The 18,872-nt window shown below is 38.0% G+C and overlaps 1 protein-coding gene across 1 annotated transcript in view; it reads right to left on the bottom strand.

Moving 5' to 3' along the window:
- The window catches only part of SYNE3 (spectrin repeat containing nuclear envelope family member 3), a 191,368-nt gene that overhangs the window by 113,477 nt on the left and 59,019 nt on the right, over positions 1-18,872 (bottom strand). The window contains 2 exon segments of the mRNA XM_078150426.1: positions 2,069-2,378; positions 8,132-8,304. Coding sequence (XP_078006552.1) covers positions 2,069-2,378; positions 8,132-8,304 — 483 coding nt within the window.

The following is an 18,872-nucleotide window of genomic DNA, read 5'->3' as shown; positions in this document are numbered from 1 at the left end:
AAAAAAAAAAATGAGGGAAATCAAAGCTAAATGAAAAATTTGTTTACAGACGTTCTTTGAAGAGCCAAAGAGGGTTGATAAAACTGGTTTTATCATCCACCTAAAGTTAAAATAAAAATTTATTCCTTTAAAAAATGAGAGGGATGGGAAAAGACTGGTGCAGCAATGAACTTGGGGCCAGGGGACCAGAATTCCAATCTTGCTCTGTCGTTTATTACATGTATGACCTTGGACCTCATTTTCCTCATCTACAAAATGAGGGAGTTGGACTAGACCCCCTCTACAATCCCTTCCACCTCTAGATCTGTGATCCTATAATTAGATGATTACTAAAGTCCATCCTAACTTTAAATCTAATTTTTATCAATAGTTTACATGGAATAGGAATTATTTGTTATTAAAATGTTTGACAGGATTAGCTTGTGAATCCATCTGGTCCCAGATGGATTTTGTTTGTTTGTTTATTACATGGCAGCTCATTTATGGCCTGTTCAGTTTCTTTTTCTGAAATTGGCTTATTTTGGTAATCTATTTCTTGTTTTGTAAATTTGGATTTTGAGGGGTATTTATCTCATTTCATTTCTATTTTCAGTTTTCTGATATACTGTATATAATAGTCCCTGTTAGGAACAGGGGCGAGGACTAGACCCATGATTTCGTAGGTATACAGAATTCCAGGATTAAGAAACTCCCTACCTGTACACGTCTGCACCTGGAACACAGATAAGTTAAGGACTATCCCAGAGTCATCTAGACATTAGGTGTTAGAGGTGAGATTTGAACTCATGTCTTCCTGGTTCTGAGACTAATTTTCTATCCATTACAACACCCTGTTTCTTGTTAAATTATCTAGTTAAATTTTCAACATGAGCATTTATACCTCAGAAATCAGCAACTGCTATAAATCGGACCTTAATTTGTTGTTTTGTCTCTGATAACTGATTGTCTCTGACAATGTTCTGTATTTCACTTGATCCATAGTGATATAACTTTTCATTTTTAATTTTGACCATTTGATTTTCCTTTCTCTTTATTAATTTAACTAAGTATAACAATTTCACTGGTCCTCTTTTTTTAGTTTTTTTATTTTGTTGTATTAATTCAGTTATTTCATTCATTTCAACTGACTAACAATACGACATGATAAGCAGTTTTTTATATATATTATATATACATACACATATATATACAGAGAGAAAGTAAGATCTATCTATCAAATATGGATTGATTGATCTGTCTTTATCTGTCTTAACTACCCTCCTCACAGGCAAGGTCTATGTTATATAATTCTTTTAACACTATGCAATCAATTAATAAACATTTATTAAACTCCTACTATGTGTCACTATTGTTAATTTTTAATAACATTTAATTGTTCACAACACTTAACACAGTGTTAAGCACACAACAGACAATTAATAAATATAAAACAAGAGCAAGGCTGGGCCTTAGAGTGTGTAGGTAATTAGGATTAGAAGGAAATCAGGTAAAGGGGCTATTAGTTAGCTCCCTTTCCCTTGGGTATTTTCTCCAGGGAAGTGAATGAGAACAGAACCTTGGGGAAAGCAGAAGGTGTCCAATGGAAAAGGTTAGTGTTGGGGCTTGCTAATGTGGAGCATGAAAGAAAGCACAGGAGAGACTCATTTTTCATCCCTTATTGAAACAAGCCTCTTTCCATCTTTATCTTTCTATTTGGGAAGCTATTAGCTACAACTTTCTTGCTTCTTGTCCCACTAGAAAAATGAAAACATAAAAGGAATGGCTAAAATATCTATAAGTCTCTCCAAACACCTAAATTTGCCATGTAAATTCCATGTGAAAAAGAACTGAAATAAAGATTTTATTCTACCAGCTAGGGTCCAAGATGATATTTATATCTGTATGTAGATTGATCTATCTATTAATCCATCTTACCTATATATGTATGCAGCGGTCACTGGTCAGTGAACCAGGATAACTAAGTCCTCCAGTGGTGATGTGGAGGTGCAGTGGGGATCATGAGTTAAACCAAAGAAGGGGCAGGTGCACACTACACATTAGAGCACATAAGGAACTGATGATGTCTCACCTGGGCTTGGGCCTTTATCTTTTCATACTCTCCCTTCATCCTTTTCTGGACATCTTCATCTACACTGGGGTCTCCTATCCTGTTGAACAAGGAGGCTGCTTCTTCGAGCAGCCTATCCAGGAGGATGGACTGGTTCAGAATGTTATTGAGCAGGACTTGAGAATGGCTAAGTTGCCACTGCTTTTCTTTGAGTCCCACCTGCAGCTCCACATTGGTCTCCAAGGTCATCTTAATTTTTTGGAACCACCGGTAAAATTCATCCTGGGCCAGCAAATATTCGCTCCAGTGCAGCCACACCCACTCAATCCGGCTGTTAAAAAAGGAAAACAAACGTAACTACTACTAAAAATAGCACATTTATAGTTTATGAAACATTTTTCTTATGAGCTTTATGAGGAATTCAGTGTACATGATATAACTATTTTATAGATAACAATTCACTTACCTGTAGTAGCTTAAGCTTACAAAGCTTAAAGCTTACTATCTCCTGACTCCCAGTCTAACAATCTTTTCATTATACTATGCTAACTGTGGAATAAAAAAGAAAACATGAGTGAAATGTTGCCATGTCACTGGCTTTGAAAGCAAGGACTTCAAGGTGTCTAAAGTATCCACACTAATGTGCTGGAGTCAGTTCAAACTTGAGGTTGTTAAATTTTCAGTGTGAGCATTTACACCTCAGAAATCAGTGATTGCTACAAATCAGGCTGTGATTTATTGTTTTGTTGATTTCTAGACTTTAAAAAGTGTTAATAATGCAGAATAAGTAAACTTAAAAGTGTGTGCGTACTTTTTTTTTTCCCTCAGAGAGACTGGTTATTAAACATTTACCAGCACACCCTTGTATTGGTCTGTAAACACTACTTGAGCTCAGCACAAGTAGAAAGATTAGAGAATGAAGTCATCACTAGATTGGAGGCCTGGTGAATGTGGGCTAATAAATTAATGATAATAATATAATAAAAACTGACATTCCTATAGTGCTTTAAGGTTTGCAAGTGTTTTACATACATTATCTCATTTGAGCTTCACAATACTCTTGCTTACAAAGCACTTTCCTCATAACACTCCAGGTGTAGCAGGTAATACGAGTCATCGCCATTTGGTAGATAAGGAAACTCAATCTCAAAAAGACTTGACTTTATACCCAAATGACTGGCCCAAAGTCATACAGCTAGCAAGTACAAAAGCTTCTACTTTAACCCCTATCTCCTGACTCCCAGTCTAACAATCTTTTCATTATACTATGCTAACTGTGGAATAAAAAAGAAAACATGAGTGAAATGTTGCCATGTCACTGGCTTTGAAAGCAAGGACTTCAAGGTGTCTAAAGTACCCACACTAATGGAGCGAACGAAAGGACAAAGTAACAGAAGCAAAGGATAATCCAAAAATCATTTCTGTTTTGCTTTGAAACTCAGAAATGAGGTATGGAACCTAGACACAGCACTCACATGTTCCTAATCTTACACATAATAATTAGCATTTACATAACATTTTAAGGTTTGCAAATTGCTTTACAAGTATTATCTCATTTTATTCTCATAATAAATATGGTTGTTGCTATTATTGTCCCCATTTTACAAATAGGGAAACTGAGTCACAAAATATGTTTATTTTGTTTTAATGGCTTGCCTCTGACCCCAGAGCTAGTGTTCATTCTACTGGATTGCTCAGCAATCCCTCTACTCCAGTCCTTATCTCATTCCCCATTCTAATTGTAGCAAAACTTTTCTTTTCCAACTACCTCCAACCTTCTACACTTACAGTAAATGGTTTCCTACTTCACTGAGAAGATTAAGGTCATCTGATATGAGGTTCTTTAGCCAAGATGTCCTTTTCCATCCCTCAAACCTACCCAACATCAGAACTGGGGACAACCGCTGGAAGTTGCAAAGCAGCAAATTTGGGTTTGATATAGGGGAAAACCTCTTATAATAATTAGAACTGTCCAAAAATGGAATGAGATGCCATGGGGGTCGGAGGCCTCACCTCGCTGGAGGTTTTCAAGCACAGCTTAGATCACCACAATAAGGGGTTGGTTTAGGAAGCTTGAGGCCTCTTCCTTTGAAAGACAGAAGGAATTTCAGAGATCATCTAGTTCAGCCTCTTTGTTTTATGAAGCCCAAGGAAGTTAGATGACTTGCCCAAGTTTATGCAGGTAGTAAAAAAATCGCTGAGTCATTCTCTTTTCCTTCAATTTAATTCAATTCAGTGAAAAACAGATGAAATGTCCAAATGCTCGTTAAGACTCGTCCTTCTAATTCAGGGGTTCCTAACCTAAGACCCACAGACTTAGACTGTAGGGAGACTATGAAGTTGAATAGAAAAAAATTACATTTTTGTTTCGGTTAACTTCTAACTAATATTTAGCATTTCCTTCAAATAGTTAAAAATGTTATCATGAGAAGATAATACTGCCAAAGAGGCCCATGATACACAAAAGACTAAGAACTCCTGCTGTAATTGGACCCTTTATCCCACTGTTTCTGACCTTGTCCCACCTTTTCCAGAACTTTGTTATAGCAGTCTTCTCCTCTCTAAAATGCTACTTTATCTTCACCTCCCTTTTTTTTTCCTTCTCCTTCCCCATCTCCCCTCTTTATGTATCTACCTCTGTCTCTGTCTGCAGTCTGTCTCTTCTTTCCTTTCCCATCTACAAACATATCTGAGTTTCTTTAATTCTAAAAAACTCCAGAAAACAACACTCTTCCCTTGATTTTTTATCCTATTCAGTTATTCCACCTCACCTTGTCCTCCCCTTCACTGATAAACTTCTCTGTAAAAGTAGTCTACACCTGCTTCCTCCACTTAACCCATACCTGCTTTTTCTTCAACCCTTTGTAGTCTTGCTTCCTTCCTTGCGACTCTACACAAAGTGCTCTAAGGTTGCCAGGTATCTTTCTGTTGTTAACTCTAACACAGCTCGCGCTCTCTCCCGCGCTCTCTCTCTCTCTCTCTCTCTCTCTCTCTCTCTCTCTCTCTCTCTCTCTCTCTCTCTCTCTCTCTCTCTCTCTCTCTCCCTCCCTCCCTTCCCCCCACCAAATCTCACCCTTTTTGACATTTCTGACACTGTTAACCCTTTCTTGCTTCTAAATACCTTCCCTTCCTTTCAGTTCTGAGATATTACAGTCTCTTGGCTCCCTTCAAACCTTTCAATTGCTCCTTTTCTATGACTTCTCCATTAGTTCTTCATCTCCCAATCCCTTAAAAAGAACCCCCTTAAAACAGAAGCCCTCAGGATCTGTCCTTGGCTCTCTTCTCTTCCCCTCATCTTCTCCTTTTCTCCCCTCTGCTTTCCCTTCCCCTACATTCTCCCTTCTTCTTGTCTCCTCTCACCCCTGCTCTCTATATACTTTCCCCAGGAGCAAATTCATTTAATTCCACAGCTTCAATCGGTACCTCAATGCAGATACTCCCAAGTTTATCTCCAACCCAGCTTCTCCTCTGAGTTCTAGACCTGCAACTGTAACTATTTCCCACCAGGAACTCAACTTTAACATGTCCAAAAGAGAAGAGGACTTGCTATCTTTTTCTCAAAATCTGTTCATCCTTCTGATTTAACAGTTTCTATCAAGGATACCATCATTTCCCTTGCCTCACAGATTTAAAATCTGATGATATTTATGATTCTTCTTTCTCCCTCATCTCATATATCAGGTCACCCAGTGTTGTAAATTCTACCTTTGCAATAGCTCCCGTCCATCCCCTCCTCTCTATTCTTACTGACATCTTCCAAGTATAGGCCCTCGATTCCCATCCTCTTTGACTGTTGTAATAGCTTCTGAAGCCTTCTGGCCTCCATTTCTTCTTTCTCTAGATCATCCTTCATATGCTTCCAGACAGCTTTGGCATGAAGAGTCATTGTTCCATGCCAAACATCTGTTATTTACCAAGAAGTTAAAAAAAAACCCTCTACCTGGCTTTCAAAGCTATTAACATTCTAACATCACTCTCCTTCTCTAAGTATAGCTCACTCCAACTTGTCATTTTCCTTATAAACCTTAGCTTTCTCATGTCTGCCTTCACTTAGGCTCTCCTATATGCTAGGAATGGTCTTTCCTCCCCATTCTACCTTCCAATTCTACCATATTGTCTATTGAATTTCCTATTAATCTGTTAAAGCCTGGCTCAAATGCCACCTCCTCCAGAAAACCTTCCTTAATCTCCCGTATTTGTAAGGATCTGTGCTCTCTTGGACCTCACACAGCACATTTCTTGTACAATTCTGTTCCTCTCTGGTATATTTATCAAATATTATTTTGAACTATATTTGTATATCATATTTACCTACTATACTGCAAAACCTAAAAAGCAGGGGCTGTGTTTTGTCTAAACTTTATATCTGCCCAATGCCTAGAACATTATTGGCAGTAGGTACTTAATAAATGTTATTTTGAACATATTGTTTAACCAATTCACAATACCCTTCTATGTGGCAATCTTACTTCTGTTTAAAAGCTCTTATCATGGTTAGGTCATTACTTCTCCAAGTAGCTTGTTTTCATAGCATTTCTTTATGATACAGGCCTAAAATGTGCCTCCTGGCAATTTCTGTATACCAAAGCTAATACCTATTCTCTGTGACATCCCTTTGAATATTTGAAGACAGTTATCAACTTCTCCTAAGCCTTCTATTTTCCAGGCTATCTACCTAGTTCTGTTAGCTAATCCTCATGTGATGTGGTTTCTAGTTTTTTTTTTCCTCTTCCTCATCCTTCCTCCAGTCCTGGTTCTTCTACTCTGGAGATGCTCCAGTTTGTCATTGCCTCTCCTAAAATAGGGTGCCCAGCCTTGATTCTACCAACTCATGTTCATATATTTTTACTTTTCCAAAGGCTTTCACACCTATTATTTCCAACAATGACAGTAATTATAATAGTTAGCACTTATATAGTAGTTTAAGTTTGGTGAAGTGCTTATTTTATCTTCACAACAGTCCTGGGATTTGGGGCTATTGTTATCTCCATTTTACAGACAAGAAAACTAAGGCCAAGAGAAGTTAAGGGATTTGCTCAGGATCCTATAACTAGTAAGTATCTGAAGCCACATTTGAACTGAGGTCTTCCAGATTCCAGATTTAGTGGTGTATCTACTACACAACCTATTTGTCTCACTTGGATAAGAAGACAGGAAACCTAGGTCTTGGTCCCAGTGTAACCTTGGGTGAGATGCCTCAGTATTCTGATTTGTAAAGCAGAATAATATTTGCTCTATCTGCCTCAGAGAGTTTTTGTGGGAATTGGATTACAAGGTACATGAAAAGACTTGGAAATAAGCACACACATACATATACATACATACATATATTATATATACATATACGCATATATACATATATGTACACATATACACACATACGTATATAATGGAAAGTACTATCAACAGTAATTTAAAAAAATAAAAATCTCACAAATTAGGTATAAATTTATAACTGGCTAAATACAATATAATAGGCTTATGATGGGACCAGGAGGATACGATAGCAAACGTACCTTGTATTGAAAAACACACCACCTTCTTACATTGTTGCCAGATTGCCAGTTCTTGTCATTGTGATTAAATGTTATTATTATAATTATGATGAATCAATTAGGGAGGGACTAGAGATCATAACAGAATATCCTATTCCTAATAAACTCCAAGAGGGTCACTCTCTTTCATAATAACATTAGGAAAGAGGTAGATTTCCACAATAAAGCAACTATGGTATAGTGGAAAGGGTACTGAATTTTGGAATCATGAATTTTTAATTCATGAAGGTTTGAATCCCAGCTCTACTATTTGGGCAAATTGTTTCCTTTTTTGGGGCCTGAGTTTCTCTCCTCAGTAAACAAAACAAAATAAGAGGTAACTGGACAGGATGACCTGTAAGGGCCTTCTGGCTATGATATCCCATAGATATATGATTCCAAGGCTCCTTCCAGTGAAAGGTCTAAGGATCCTTCCGGTTCTAATATTCTATGACCCTCCCTCCTATCCTTGTGACAGACCAGCTCTCATGTACCAATAGGAATAAGGCCTCGTGATTTTCTTCTACCCAGGCTTCCATTAACTCACTACCTGTGACAGTGAGTGATATAGATAACTGTTTCTTCCCACTGGGCTTTGATGTCCTTCAGTCTGGCCAGGATCTTGTGCTTCTGTTCTTCACTGCAACAGCTGAGAAGATTGTCTGCTGACTTCAGGACTAGGTCCACCTTCATTTGTCCCTCTGGTTCCAGGTGACATATTTCCTAGGAAAAGCAAAATTGACAAAAATTCACACTTTCATTGTGTTGTACAGCTTATCAAGTCCTTTTCTCCCAATAACCCTGTGGGCAGATGTGTAATAGCTCAATCTTTAAAAATTTGTTTAAAATATATTTTATTGATCCTTTGTCTTTACATCAGTCATGTCAACACCCTATCTCCCCTGCAATAAACTCTCCCTTCTGATGAAACAAATCAATTAAGCAAAAACATCCCATATAGTGACCCCATCTAACAACGTATACAATATTACAACCCAGTAATCTCCCATCTCTCAGTGGTGAGAAGGGAGGTACACCGCATTACCTGATTTTGGGATCATTACTGGTTTTTCAATTACTCACAGTTCAACTTCCTTTTAGTAATCTTTTCACTTACATTATTATAGTCATTGTATATAATATCCCTCGGTTCTGCTTAATCTTTCTGCATTTGTTCACATGAATCTTCCATTGTTTTTTCTGAATTCCTCATATCTATCATTTCTTACTGCACTATAATATTCCAAAACATATAATTTTTTCAGATATTTCCCAATGTGCACCCATTTATTTCCAGACCTTTGATAGCACATAGACTGTTACTATAAATATTTTTATGTATATTGGACCTTTGTTTCTGTCTCTTATTTCCTTTGTGTATATGCCCAGATCACTGGGTCAAAGGGTACCGGCAGTTAAGTCCCTTATGTTGAACAATGCCAGACTGAACTACTTCACGGCTTCAACAACAGTACGCTAGTGTGCCTACCTTCCCATAGTTCCTTCAGCAGTAACTGTTTCCATCTTTTCTCATCTTTTACAATTTGAATGCTGTGAGGTAAAAACTCAGAGCTGTTTTAATTTAGATTTCTTGAACTATTAGTGATTTGGAGTATATCTTCAAGCGATCATTTATAGTTCGCAATTTTTCTCGACAAACAGTTGTCAGGAGGGACAGAGACAGTGGTGTCACATGAGCACCTAGAGCCAAGAGCTAATGACTTAATTATGAACCATTTATTTTTTTGGTAAGAATTACATGGTGGCAAGTTCTTTTACTTCTTTTCCTATTACTGCTGAGATTTCTCAATTTGGAGGTCTTTAACATATATAATTTAGTGTGGTAAGGGGCAGATAACCTAGGATATATCTGAATTCTGCATCTTTCTAGGATTCCTGCTTCAAATCCATTCTACTTTCTGATCATTTGTTTTTCATCAGTGACACATGAGAAAATGGCCTAGTCACATGGTAGGAGCAAGGAATATTTGGTGGACTGACTATGTGCTCTACTCATATGCTTATGATATTAAGAAAAACTAAAGAAGGTGCTCAACATATTGGGTGGATTCTCTTGATAAACTTAAGAAAGGACGTGGACAAGAATGGCATAAATTAAGGGGCAGCTAGGTGGCGCAGTGGATAGAACACCAGCCCTGAAGTCAGGACAACCTGAGTTCAAATCAGGCCTCAGACCAAACATTTGACACTTACTAGCTGTGTGACCCTGGGCAAGTCACTTAACCCCAATTGCCTAAAAAAATAAAAAAAAAAGAATGGCATAAAATGGCTAGTCATGGATAGATTATGATCTTCTTTGGTAGAAATATTCATTCTGATAAGATAACAGATCCATTTGAGTGCTGAGTATAACATAAAATATAGACATTATACAGGTGTCTCTACATACATAATGGGCAGCTAGGTGACACAGTGGATAAAGTGCCAGGCCTGGAGTCAGAAAGACTCATCTTCCGAGTTCAAACCTGGCCTCAGACACTGGGCAAATCACTTAACCTTCTTTGACTCAGTTTCCTCATCTGTAAAATGAGCTGGAGAAGAAAATGGCAAACCACTCGAGTATCCTTGCCAAAAAACCAAATGGGATCATGAAGAGTCAGACACAACTGAAAGGACTGAACAACAACATACATAATACATACAAATATACATATACCTTAGTTCCCAAGGAAGTTGAAATACCACTTAAGAAGGCAAATTCAGGAAGAGGGGCCAGACTAGATTGAAGCCACACAATCCTGAAAATACTGCAAAATGGTTTTACAAGGTAGCTTGGGAAGAAGATACCAAAAGAATGGAAAAGTTAGTAACAATATAGATACCCCAAAGACACAATCAAGAGAATATAAATAACTACTAGCCAATATGTCTGCTTTTTCATCTTTATAAAATCTTTATGAAAATCATATACATCTACATAAATATGGAGAAAGAGAGCAAGGGGGAGAATATGCTTGATGATAAGAACAGCAAGCATTTTACTTTTTTACTTTTTCTTTTCTTGTTTGTGTTTTCTTTTGCAATATGGACAATATGCAAATATATTCTGCATCATTGGACATATATAAGTTATATCAAAGTGCTAGCCTTCTCAAGGAGAGTGTCAGGGTGGAAGAGAGGGAGAGAATTTGGAACTCAAAATTAAAAAAAAAAGTTAAAAAGATTTACATGTAATTGGTATTTAACAAAATAAAACCATATTTACAAAAATATATGAAGCTTTATATTATATATTATATAAATGTCACATAAAGCATTGAGGTCTGAAAAGCATTTTATATATGTTATAATTTGATTTAATTTATATTTGATGAAAATATATGAGGGGAATAAACAATATTTATAAACAATATTCTATAACAGACCACATCTTTGCACAACTGACCATAAGGTATAAAAAATATAAGATCTCATGTTTATTGTTTGTTGATTACAAAATAAATAAATTGGCTAAGCAGAACCAAATATAGTCTCAAAGACTCTCCCCAAATAAAGCCTCTCTCATGCACACATTAACATAAAATGTCAAGATAAGTTAAGCCACTATGAAAACTGTTCAGTGACCCTAATCTTAGTAATATTAAGTAAACTCTCAGGGAGGTATATATGTTTCCCAACAGTGTTTGCCACTATCATGGAGGATGTCCTACATGATGTCCAAATGGAGAATGGATTACCTATAGATGGCAAGGTCCTCCAGTCCTCTGTAGATGACATTGCATTGATTACATTAAGCCCCAGAATATTTGAAGGCCTCCTCAGTGAGACCCATGATAATCCCCCAAAAATCAGGGAGGCAAGCCATACACACACACACAAAAAAAAAACAAATTGAAGGGGAAAAAAATCTATTTGTTCATTCTATGACATAGAGTTAGACTGCCAGTCTATTGAGCCAGTACATATAGCTGGGTCAGGCACTGCAGATGGAGAATAAATTGGACCCAGAATTGAAAAGAAGGAAGAGAGTGGGTTAGATGCCATTTGACAAAAATGCAAAGAGCTTTTGATGATCTTAACCTATTCCCTGGAGTAAAAAATAAAAATAAATACTCCTATTCCCTGGCAACACCATATGTTCCCTAGTTTGGGGACAACACAATGTCAAAAAATCAAAATTGTAAGTGAACCAAAAAACAATCAAAAGATATATAATAGATGCACAGTATATTTTCAACATTGGTCTATACATAAGAAGTGGCAAAGAGGATGTCACAGAAGGAATATATGATCAGAAAAAGACTTTTAAAAAATATATGTATATATATAAAACACATAGATGCCCTGAATGCTACACTGATACCTAAGAAAACCCCTAGAGCAGAGGTTCTCAACCTAGTATCCATGAATTTTTAAAAAACTGATAACTGAATTTCAATATAATTGATTTCCTTTGAAATCCTATTTATTATTTTATGCATTGAAGAACATTATTTTGAGAAAGGGTCTACAACCTTCACCAGATTGACAAAGAGGTCCATGACAAAATATATATATATATATATATATATATATATATTTTTTTTTTTCCTAGAGGAAAGCTTCCAATATTTTGGATAAACCCTTTATAGAGAATCTGTGGGAGATCATGGAGAAGAATCCCATAGGATGAGAAGGCAAGGATGGGTTACAATTGATACCAATGGAAAGGATAACATGTAAGATGAAAGAATCATAGATTGAGAGTTGGAAGGTAATCTCAACTCACAGAGGAGCAAAATGAGGCCCAGAAAGTTTAATATATCTGCCAAGAGTCCCACATATAGACATCATTGAGATCATGGATCCACTGAAATGTCTGACACGTACAGTCCTGACATGCAGCACCATAAGGGTTTACAGAGCAACCCGAAGTTGCCTCAGCAAAACCTCTCTGGTCCCTTCCCCATATGACGACTTGGTCGCTGCCTCAGAGTGATTTGACAGAGGGCAGCCTCCAGAACCTTCCTCATAAAAAAGAATCTAGGGAGGAAAATCCCTGTGTCAAGGTAGCATAGTGCTGAATAGCGCCACATGGGAGATTTCTAAAATACCACTATGGACGCTCCTAAGCTTTTGAATATCAGCCCAATGCAAAGTCCCGTTCGACCTGATGTACCGTACGAGGCTGTACTGTAGTGTTCTTGATGCTTGGCAGAATAAATGCTATCTCCTCCATGAAATCTTTCCTGACATTCCCCTCCTTTCCTGAAAGTAAGAACCACCTCCCTGAATCAAACACAACACATTTGTAAACTAATAGACATCTCATGCGGATCAGAGTTATCTGTGTCTATGTTTTATCTTCCTACTAGATTGCAACCCCATAAAGACAGGGATTCTATCTTGCCTATGCCAAGTCACTTAATTATTCTGGCCTCAATCTCCTCATCTGTAAAATGACAGCATCAGACTAAATTATCTCAAAGGTCACTTCCAGCTCTAGATCCTAAATCCTATGGCTTAAGTTTAGTATCTTCTCTGAGGTCTAGCTCAGGGCTCCATATACGGCAGATGCAACCTAATTTATGCTCAAAAAACAGTTTAGGCAACCAAAGAGTCTAAATCTCTAAAACAAAGAAGATATCAAACATGCCCATCCCCAGTACAAATACAGATGGCACACCCCTTCATCAACACACCCTTGCTAGAAGGCTGGTGTTCAGACTCCAGTATTTTCTTCAAAGGATCCTCAGATCTCTAAGTCTTAAAGAGCTATGAAAGTGCCTTCAGGACTTGCTTGCCTGGTGCATATAAATGCATCCATGGAATTCAGTGGTCTCTATATTCACTCCCCTGCTACCTATTCTCCCTTGAAGGGGAAAATAATGAGTCACTTTGCTTACAAAAGGGGGAAAGAGAAGAATACTATAAATATGAAGTGATCCAGAAAAGAAAGTAAAAATCCCTCTCCTTAACATTAGATCTCTTGTTGATTTACTATTTTCTCAAAACCCAGAAAAGATAGTCATTGGACAGCTATAGCTGAACCAGTAAATTCATTTTCCAAGGAGTGAATTCCACCCTCTTTCCCCACTGCCAAAGACTATTTTCTTTGCCTTTTTTTTTAAATAGTAAATTAGCAGAAAATAAATGTCAAGGGGAAGTGTGGAGCTATAAGTGCCAGCTGGCAAGGAATCACTTGGAAAATGATAAACACATGGTATGCATGGGCAAGAATGTTTATATTTAAACCAGCCAATGAGGGAGCAAGTTGAGAATCAGACAGCAGCTGAAACAGGAGACACCCCCCCCACCCCCAACCAAAAAAAACAAACAAACCCAACCCTGAAAAGTGTGCTTTGGATAGCAGAACTGCAAGAGTAGTAATAAGAGCTTTGAACAAATCCCTGGAACCTTTAGGAATACACAGAAACTGAGTGGATTTGACAGATGGCAAAAATCAGAGTCCTAGAATCTCAGAGTTGGAAGAGATATATCAGAGACCATCCAGACAATAAGCAAAGTGTGGATCCTATTTAGAAAATATAATGAATGGTCACAGCCTACACTTTAATACTTCCAAGGTGGGGGAACTCACCACCCTATGAGGTAATTCTTTCCATTTGGGGACAGGAGAGAAACTTCCTTAGAATGAATCAAAATCTGCCACCTTCTCCTCTAACTTCTATTCATTGCTGCTAGTTCTGCCTTCTCAAGCCAAGCATAACAAATCCTAATTCCTTTTCTGTATTATAGCCTTTCAAATGTTTGAAGACAGTTCTATGTAGGGCTGTGCTAGAGCCAGCTGGAACAGCTCAGGAGAGCCAATTAAAAATTTTCAACGTGAGCATTTACACCTCAGAAAGATTTGTTGTTTTGTTGATTTCTAGACTTAAGAAAGTATTGATAATGCAGATTAAACAAAAGTGTGTCCTTTTCCAAGCTCCTGTTATTGAATATTTACTAGCACACCCCAGGTTATCTGCCTATAAATCTTCCATTTTCCCAGTTAAGGATCCCCAGTTCCTTTAACCGGGGTAGTTTCCAATTTCTTAACAATACTAGTCACTGTCAAAAATGCTGCCCCAGAACGGACCACAGCACTCCACATGTGGTCTGACCAAGGAAGAATACAGCAGGATTATCCCCTCTCTAACTCCAGAAATTATACTTCTATTCATGGTGTCTAAAATGATTCTGTGGCGGCTAGGTGGCACAGTAGATAGAGCCCTGGGCTTAGAATCAGCAAGACTCATCTTCATGAGTTCAAATCTGGCCTTAGACACTTAGTAGCTGTGTGACCCTGGGAAAGTCATTTAATCCTCTTTGCCTTACTTTCTTCATCTGTAAAGTGAGCTGGAGAAAGGAAATGGCAAACCACTCCATGATCTTTGCCAAGAAAACCACAAATGAGATCATGAAGAGTTAGACATGAACAAAATTGCTTTAGACTTTCTGGCTGTCATATCATACCAAATGGACAGAGGGTTTAGGATTAGGGTAGGTGGGCTGAGCGGGTGATGAGAAAATGATTCCAAAGAACAAAGCACTGTTACTGGTACCTGAGGAGAGGGTCCAACTCAAGGCTGGTGTCCTGCAAACATCTTTTTAAAGGAACTATGCAATTATGCAAAGAGTTCTGGAGTGGGAGATGGGAGACTTGGGTTCTCATCTGGGCCCTGCTACTTTGGGTTATCCAATTTTGAGCTGGAAAGGACCCTCAGAGATCATCTAATCCATTCCCCTCATTTTACAAATGAGGACAAAGTGGTACGGTGCAATGGAAAGAGTACTAGATTTGAAAATACAGGGTTGGACATGATGACTTCTGAGTTTCTATGACCCTGGTTCATATTCTGGCTTTGCTTCCTCAATAACCATGGTGTCCTCATCTATAAAATGATAAGGTTGGACCAGATGATCGTTGCCAGCTCTAAAGTTTTGATTCAGGATACTGAGGCAAGAGACTTGAATTGCCTTGCCTAAGGGATAAGTTTCAGAGCTAATATTTGAACTCAGATGTTCTGATTCTAAACTCTGCTTATGCTACCTTGGACAGGTGATTTCATCTCTTTAACTGTGACCGCCAGTTTTCTCGTCTATAAAATAAGGACAATTTTTGTACCAACAACCTCATAGTATAGTTTTGAGGCAAGGGAAATAATCTGTGAAAAGATTTTGTTAAGGAACAAGAACTACTAAAAAAAATGTGAGCTGCTCTTATAATCCAAAGAATCTTCTACTTATCTGGCACATTTATAATCAATATAAGAAAGAACTTCCTAGAAATTAAAACTACCTGAAAATATAAATGGCAGGCACAGAAGCATAAGTTCCCCATCTCTGGAGGCATTTAAGCACAAGCTGGATGACCACTTATTAGGGATATTACAGACCAAATTCATGCTTTTGGCAAGAGATTAGACTAGACTAGATGGCACCTGAGGTCCCTTTGAGCTCTGAGTCATGGGACACACTGGCACAGGATCACTTAGCATGGCATGCCCTCATCAGAGAAGGTGCTGTGCTCTATGAGCAAAAAGGAATTCAAGCAGCTCAAAAGAAACATGCGATGTGCAAATTTAGAGAATCCATCTCAAATATTCACATGGACTATTTGTGCCTGACCTGTGGTAGTACATTCCAAGCTCCTATTGGTTTGATCAGCAATAGTCAGACACACTGTAACTTGACTCTAGCATAGTTGATGAGGTCTGGAAATTTAGGGGTGCTGGGACCCTGAGATCATGACATGTGGGTCCTGTCTGAAAGAATTGACCCAAATCTTTTTTCAGCCAAAGAAAAAGTTTATTAGGAATGGGACATACAGGCCAGACTCTTAAGGAATCTGAACATTAGTGATGCCCATAAGGACAAGTGGGCATGAGGAAATCTCAGGGTTTAAATAGGGGCCAGGGTGGGTCTTATATACACTCAAATAATTTTGGGTGTTCAGAGGAGGGGCTGGGAGAAAGATCCTGAAGCTACAGTGAGTTGAGGGAGAATTCTTATGGGAATGTCTGGAAGGTTGAATAGACGATGGGAATAAATAAAGAAGGAAACTAGAAGTAAGAACTTTGAATGGGGTCTGGATAAGATCAAAGGCTGGAAATATACTAGGGTCTAAGACTAAGCTTCACTAGGTTTTCAAAGGGAGATAGGGAGAACTGATAAGGAAAGGCCATTCAGTATAGCCTCAGGTAACCTTTTGAGACCAGAGTGAGGTCAAAGAAAACTTAAGGGTTTTCTGGGGCCTGTAGACAAATGGGACCCAAATTCTTTTTGGGGCGAAGGGCAAAAGTCTCTGCTTGGGCCATACCCCATCATAGTGATGTCATTTTGATCCTCTTCGAGAACAAAGGCCAATAACCAACAAGTCACAATTAGTGGTGTTGCAAGTGGATTTATGGGAGAACATAATTGACTCCATTTTGTCCTATATTGCTATATTTGTCCTATCTTATATTTCTTTGCCTTTCTGAGCAATGCCTCTGACATACTGAAGGTCTCCTTCATTACCTCCCTACTGCCTATTACAAAGGAAAACTCAAGGATTTTGAATAGTTCTAGGAATTCACTTCCTTTCTCTTTATCCTATCCATTAAGGCAAGTAGTAGGAGCTTAACAAATGCTAATTAACTAACTGACTGATAAAGAAGATGCCTTTTTCTTGGTCCTGTGTAAATGGCTATGCAAAAGAATATTTTTTTTCTTAAGCTAATTTAATTTAAGCATCTTAAAAAGTATGTCTTCCCTTCAAAATGAGCTCATGGCAACACTGGGATGGCCTGAGACATTGTGGGGTCTTAGCTCTAGGAAGGGGCCCTACGAGGCCTCGCCTGTGTGGGGAGTGGGAAGAGCAGAGGGATCCGAGCCATAGTAAAGGTTCCTCCCCGAGATCTGTGTCCTGAGTTAGGTTTGTGCTCCTTAAGTTACTTCTTACCCCTACTTCAGGCCTTGCAAGGAGGAGTGCTTTCACATGAAAATCTGTACCTCCTCTGTACATTTGTAGAAGATGCCTCAGGTGCTGGCTGGCTGACCCTGTGTGTTCCTGGGGCCTGGGAGTAGGGCTGGGCCATCGTGGTCCCTGAAGTAATTTCCAACTTTGAGATTCTGGGATTTGGGAAGACAGATCCATTCTTCCTCAGGTGCTGCTTCTCATGCTTCTGGACTTAGTTATGATAACTAAGGTGCTTCCTCATCCTGCACCTTCCCTCAGCATTGGAACATTCATCCACAGTGCTGGGCCTCTCCTCCCACTGGGAGTTCCTTCCAGAAGGACCTGAGTTGGGGAGAGCCAGGCTTCATCCTCCTTCAGCTGTGCCTCTGACACTTCGGGCTCCCCCACTATGTCCCCCTAACCCATACTTCAGCCTTTTCTCCCCATCCCCTAGTGTCAAAATTAGGTATATATAACTTCTGTAATGAAGTCTTCTGAAATGTGTCAGGTACCACTCTTAAATTCACACTGCTGTTTAGTTTTAAGATAAAACTGCACTGAACCAAGTTTTGGTGAATACTCCCACCTGGCAACATTTTATTTGCTGTGGTTCTGATATAAAGAGAGTACCTGATGGGTGACTCAAAGCTACAAAAGAATGACAACTATGGCCAATTTTTAATTTGTATCTTTTATTGAACTTAGATTATTAACAACACTTTCATAATTTTTAGAAATGATGATCAAATAACACTTGATAACAATTAAGTCTTCACCAAATTTTTCTATACAGTTATACCCCCTTATGTAACACCAAGGGAGAGCCATGGAATTTGGCTTGCTAAGTTATCAGTGACATTTTACCTGACTGCACTGAAGTAAGAAATTATCTATTTTAAAATATATCCAATTCTAAGACAACTCCAAAAGACTCATGATGGAAAATGCTATCCACATCCAGAGAAAGAACTATGGAGTCCGAATGCATACCCAAGCATACTATTTGCTTTCTTTTTTGTTTATTTTGTTTTATTTCTTCTTTCTCATGGTTCCTCCTATTTGTTCTAATTTTTCTTTACAACATGATTAATGTGAAAATATGTTTAGCAAGAATGTATATGTAGATCCTATATCAGATTGCACACCAACTTGGGGGGTGGGAGGGAAAGGAAGAAGAGAAAATTTAAAACTCAAAAGCTTATGGAAGTGAATGTTGAAAATTAAAAATAAATAAATTAAAAAATTAAAAAAGAAAGATATAAACCAAAAATAAAAACATGTCCAATTGAATATCTGACAGGTTTATAACATTCTGGATAAGAAATAACAATTTTACATTATTTATTAAGAATTAACAATAATACAATGGAATCACCCTCTTTAACTCTATTAAATTATCCACAGAGTT

The sequence above is a fragment of the Phascolarctos cinereus genome, unplaced genomic scaffold (assembly GCF_003287225.1).
Source record: "Phascolarctos cinereus isolate Bilbo 61053 unplaced genomic scaffold, phaCin_HiC Scaffold_2;HRSCAF=192, whole genome shotgun sequence".
Classification (NCBI taxonomy): Eukaryota; Metazoa; Chordata; class Mammalia; order Diprotodontia; family Phascolarctidae; genus Phascolarctos; species Phascolarctos cinereus.
This window is presented reverse-complemented; position numbering and strand designations above follow the sequence as displayed.